This window comes from Corvus brachyrhynchos, unplaced genomic scaffold (genome assembly GCF_000691975.1).
Source record: "Corvus brachyrhynchos isolate BGI_N302 unplaced genomic scaffold, ASM69197v1 scaffold97, whole genome shotgun sequence".
NCBI classification, from domain to species: Eukaryota; Metazoa; Chordata; class Aves; order Passeriformes; family Corvidae; genus Corvus; species Corvus brachyrhynchos.
In genome coordinates this window covers 5,347,183-5,352,100 of record NW_008239758.1, presented here as the reverse complement: position 1 = coordinate 5,352,100, position 4,918 = coordinate 5,347,183, and the positions used below count along the sequence as shown (strand labels likewise).

Genomic DNA, 4,918 nt, shown 5'->3' with positions numbered 1-4,918 from the left:
GGGCAAGTGTGTGCGTCCCCCCCCAGCCTCGGGAAGCTGGGATGGGCTGGTGATGGTGAGATGTCAGTGCTGAGCCCCAGAGCTGTGGAAAGCTCTGCCTGTGGCCCACATGGGTCAGCTCTCCTCCAGCAAAGGAGGAAGAAGCAGCTCAGCAACACACCAGCCCCAGCATGCTTGGTGTTATCCCATCCCTTGCCAGGAGATTCCCACACCTGCTTTCTCTCCAACACCTCAACAAGTAGATAAAGTCATTTTCCCCCTCATTTCCCTTCTTCCCTTCCTCCCTGTTTGGGTGACAACCCCCATCTCCCCTCCCTTGGCACCCTGCAGGCACAAAATAAGGAATTTCATCCTGGGAAAATGCAGGCAAGCAAAAGAGCTCGTCTGGGAGCCAGCACTGATAATTACAACTCATTATCCCCTAAGCTGAGACAAAGAGCAGAGCTGGAGCCAGGCAGGTTCCAGACAGCAGCCACCCTCTAGGCTGCCCTTCTGCTCCCCCTCCATCCCTATGGGTCACTCTCAGTGTGGGAAGAGCTGTCCCCAGACCCAGAGGTGCCCCAGGGGTGCAGAGCCCCCCAGGCACTGTGCACAGAAGCATCGGGAGGGTGCAGAACTAGCTCCTTTACAGGGGTACAGAGAAGGGAGTGTAGGGCATGTACAGGGGTCTCAAGGGGATGCAGCCCCAGCCAGCTGGGTTTGCTGCACAAATGAAACAGCCTGCCACCACCAAATGTGAGGGTTTTTTCCATTTTGTTTGGGTAAATTTGCAAGGAATGGGACTGTCCTGGTGTTGCAGGATGCCTGGTGTCACCCTCATTTATTTCCTTCCCCATCCCAACTCTTTCCAAGCCCCTCCACCCTGGCTTTTTCTATTTATCCCCTCTCTTCATCCCCTTCCCATGTCAGGGTCCTGCTCTGCCAGCAGAGCCCAGTCTGGGCTAGGAGGCACCAGCACAGGACTGGGAGCTGCTGGGGGATGTGTACCCCCGTCCTCAGCCAGCATCACAGCCCAGGACCCCTCCCCACCTTTCAGCAGATCATAGGCCCTGTGGACATCGAACTTGCGGGCACGAATGAAGCGGAGCAAGAAGGAGTCATCCTTCTCCTGCACCTTCTCGGCCACCTTCTGGCAAACATCCTCGCCGCCCGCCCGCTCCTGTACCAGCTCCCGCAGCGCCTTCACTGCCACCTCCCTCTGCTCCTCCGTCTCATTCAGCTCATCCTTTGCCTGGGGGGAGCAGAGAGGGGACCCAGTGATGCCATGCACATCTTCAAAAACACCCCGGGGGTCGTGCAGGCACCCAAAAAACTGGGGGAGGACAGTAAAGCTCCCTATGCTTCCCAGCATAGGGAGGGCAGGGTCACTCAGGTCCCCAGCTTGGAGACATTTTGCTAAGTGCATCCCCCCAAGGCAAGAGCCAGTCGAGGGTCTCCTGTGGCCCCTGAGGAGCAGGAACCTCGGCCTGCACCTGCCCCCCATTCCCCAGAGCCACCTCACCTTCTGCAGGGTGTGTGGGGGGATCTTCTCACACCTCCCGAAGACGGGGCCGTGGTCCTTGGTGGTGAGGCGCTCCAGCTTGGAGCGCAGGGCCTGCTCCTCCTCCGACACGATCCGGAATGTGCCCGTCTGGGGGGGGGAGGAGAGGATGTGGGGGCTTCCCAGACAGCCCCCCAGCTCCCAGCCCCACTTCAAGTCTCCTTGGGAGATACAGGGAAGGGGAGAGGCTCCACACATGCACCCAAGGGGGTGCGGTGGGATAGGGAGGGACTGTGTGCTGCCTGGACTAAGGTGCACCCTGTGCAGCCCATCCCAGCACTGCAAGGAGGGGATGCTCAGAGCCGAGAGGATGGGGCAGCGTGGGGACAGTACTCACAACCGCAGACATGTTGTCCTCTGTCCTCCGTCAGCAGCAGGACACTGGCAGAGGGAAGGAGGAATCAGCATGGATCCAAATAGTCTCCACGGCCCCCCTATGCCCCATTCCCTGCCCATCTTGCTCAGGTGGGGGCAGAAGTGGATGTCCAGAGGACATCCCCAACCAATCCTCAGCTCCATCACCTACTGCCTGCATGTCTGCCTGCCTGAGGAAGCTGAGCAGCCTGGGAAAACACCAGGGATGTTTGCAAAAGCAGCTTAAAAATCTGTGTATTTATCATCTGATGCCTTCTTACATTTTTCTTACTCTGCCTTTCCTCTTTGGGCTGGGGGCATCTCAGCCTGTGCTCACCCAGCAGTGTTCTGTCTCAGACCACCTTCACATGGGCACAGGTGAGCATCCAGTTTTGGCCAGGCAGCCAGATCATCCTTTTATTTCTACTACCAAAATAAGTAATATTCCCAAAATAAATAATTATTTCCAAAGTGTTTCCCAAACTCTCATGTCTCACTGCTCCACCAACTGCAAGGCTGGACCATCAGCCTCTCAGCATCCTTCCAACGCAATCTGGGTGAAACACCTTGTTCCCATCCATGAGAAGGAGGAGGAGGAGGGCTGCCTTCATCCTGCCTCCAGCATCTACCCCTCCCTGCCTGGCTGTAGCACCAGCTCTGGGCTCAGGCTGTGTGAGGGATGCTTGGCTTCAGCTCAACCATTTCCCAGGGTCATCCTCTTCACCTCCTGGGGAAGGGATAGGCGTCCCCTTGTTCCAGGCACTAAAACCAATTCAAGCTCCAGAGGTGCCAGGTTGAGCAAGGGCTGGATGACGGTCTTCAACGCAGTTCTTTGAGTTGGAAAAAGTCCTGGATACTCACCAGGAAGAGGAAAAGCTGAGCCGTCCGCAGGTCAGTGCACGGAGCCGAGGTGGATGCAGGGATGGCGAGGCCGGAGTGGAGCAGCAAAGGAGCTGGGCGAAAGCTTTGTAGAGTCACCGGGTTGGGATTAGACCGTCACAAGGCATCAACTCACTGCAGCTTTGTAATTAAGTCAGCACAGCCTAGGCAAGAAACCCCATTAAAACATTACAAAAGGCAGCTGAGGAGAGGGAAGGAGGGAGCTGGGGCTCCACCACCAGCTGGAGCGTGCGTGGAGAGGCGGGCTGGATGCCGGACCCGATTAACAAAGTATAAAAGCTCCTTGTTGTGTAACTCGCTCATTAGCACGGGGCAGGGGCAGAGGCAGGTGGTGGGCAGCCTGCCATCCTGGCCTGCTCCCCGGGGTGAGCAGGACAGGTCTCTTCCCCAGCTTCTGGCCCAAAAACCCTGGCAAGGTCCTGCTGTGAATTTGGCCATGTGGTCCAGCTGCGGGGATGGGTCTGTGGCAGAGGATGGTCCTGGGGCTCTCCAGCTCCTCCCTTACGAGGCCTCCCAAACCAGCATCCATATGAGGCCCCTTTCAGCTTTTAAAATAGAAAAAGAGATACGGGCAAAATTCCTACAATGCCCTCAAGTGACAATTACCTGCTCGGAGCTCTGGAAACTGGAAACCATTCCACCACCACGGTGATGCCACAGACCCATAAGCGAGGCAAACCCCTGAATGTGGCAGAAACCAAGCTGAGTCCACATGTGGGTGCTGCAGGATGGCAAAACGGGTTTTCTGGGACGTCCCAGCATGCTGAAGCTACATAGAGCAGGAGAGCCCTTGCAGCCTCAATTCTTTGGGTCAAGGGTTGTGGGAGATGGGTGAGGATGTGGTGAGGATGGAGCTGTGCTCAAGCCCAAGAGAGAAGCTTGGCCAAGCTCTTACCACAATGGGGATTTTGGGGAGGTGGTAGGGTCGGGCTAAGCACCAGAGCAGGGCTGAAGGATCTTACACAAGGCATGTTTTGTAATGCCTCTGGGATTTACGGATTTGGTTTCCACACAGGGCTGTCCTGCGAGCAGAGCTGAGACCCCAGTGTGAGGGAGGGAGGAAGGCACGAGACTCCAGAGGAAAGGAGGGGTGCTGCTGAGGGAAAACCTGGACCTGTACCAAAACCCTGAGCAATGCCGCTGTGGCCAGAGGCACTGTGCGCTGCTCTTCAGAGGAGACCCCCAACCCTCCCGTCCCCATTCCTCGCTGCAAGGCTCAGCTCCCTCCTACAGCTCGTTGGACCTTTGTCTGCAGCTCAGTGCAAGACAGTGCATAACAGGGGGACATCATCAGCATGGGGTTTTCCCAAATAGACCCAATAATGCTCTGTTGGGGTGGCAGAGAGAACCTGTGATCCCCGGGCCACCTGGGCATCCTGGCCAGCATGGTCATCACAGTTGAAATAGTTTTGCAGACACACGTACAACCCCTGGCATCACAGAGCAAGTGTTTTGTCCTGGCTGAACGGGTCTCAAGGAAAGAGGTGGCAGCCCCAAGGGGGACCCCACCCTGATGTATTGCGACAGAGCCCTAAGTGCATCTCTCTTCCAGGTCTGGCTATCCCCCTCCTCCCATGTGAAACCCGCTCCCCTCGCTCAGCAGCATCAACTCCCGCTCCACGTGAGCACGGGGCTTTCGAAAGCTCCCACGCTGTGCTGGCACCTGATCCTTTGGCCAAATCCTGCTGCTTAAAGACGGGCTACACCTCCTGGTACGCTCCAGGCCAGCCCTCGTGTCCCCCGGAATTAAGGGGTTTACTCGAATGTATCCGAAGCCCACGTGGGTGGCACTCGCTGCTGATGCGGGGTGGCCCTGAATGGGCACTTTGTGCCAAATGCCCCGGTACCCCCGGCTGCCCATCCCACGTGCCTGCACCCCACGTGCCTGCACCCCACTCCATTAACTTCTTCACTGCCCAGTGCCCACGCACAGGAACAGGCTGCCCAGAGAGGCCGTGGAGTCTCCCTCACTGGCGATATTCCAGAACCATCTGGCCGCAGTCCTGTGCCAGCCATGTGCTCTAGGCCGACCCTGCTTGAGCAGGGAGGTCGGACCAGATGACCCGCTGCGGTGCCTTCCCTCCGGACCCACGCTGGGATTCTGTGACTCGGTGACACCGCCCG

The 4,918-nt window shown here is 57.5% G+C and overlaps 1 protein-coding gene across 1 annotated transcript in view; it reads right to left on the bottom strand.

Moving 5' to 3' along the window:
- The window catches only part of RLBP1 (retinaldehyde binding protein 1), a 7,554-nt gene extending 2,670 nt beyond the window's left edge, over positions 1–4,884 (bottom strand). Inside the window, exons 1-5 of the mRNA XM_008640088.2 lie at positions 4,726–4,884; positions 2,756–2,937; positions 1,878–1,921; positions 1,502–1,630; positions 1,030–1,231 (exon numbers count right to left, since the gene is read on the bottom strand). Coding sequence (XP_008638310.1) covers positions 1,030–1,231; positions 1,502–1,630; positions 1,878–1,889 — 343 coding nt within the window. The 5' untranslated portion in view covers positions 1,890–1,921; positions 2,756–2,937; positions 4,726–4,884. The remainder of the gene's footprint in view (positions 1–1,029; positions 1,232–1,501; positions 1,631–1,877; positions 1,922–2,755; positions 2,938–4,725) is intronic.
- Between the last annotated feature and the right edge of the window lie 34 nt (positions 4,885–4,918).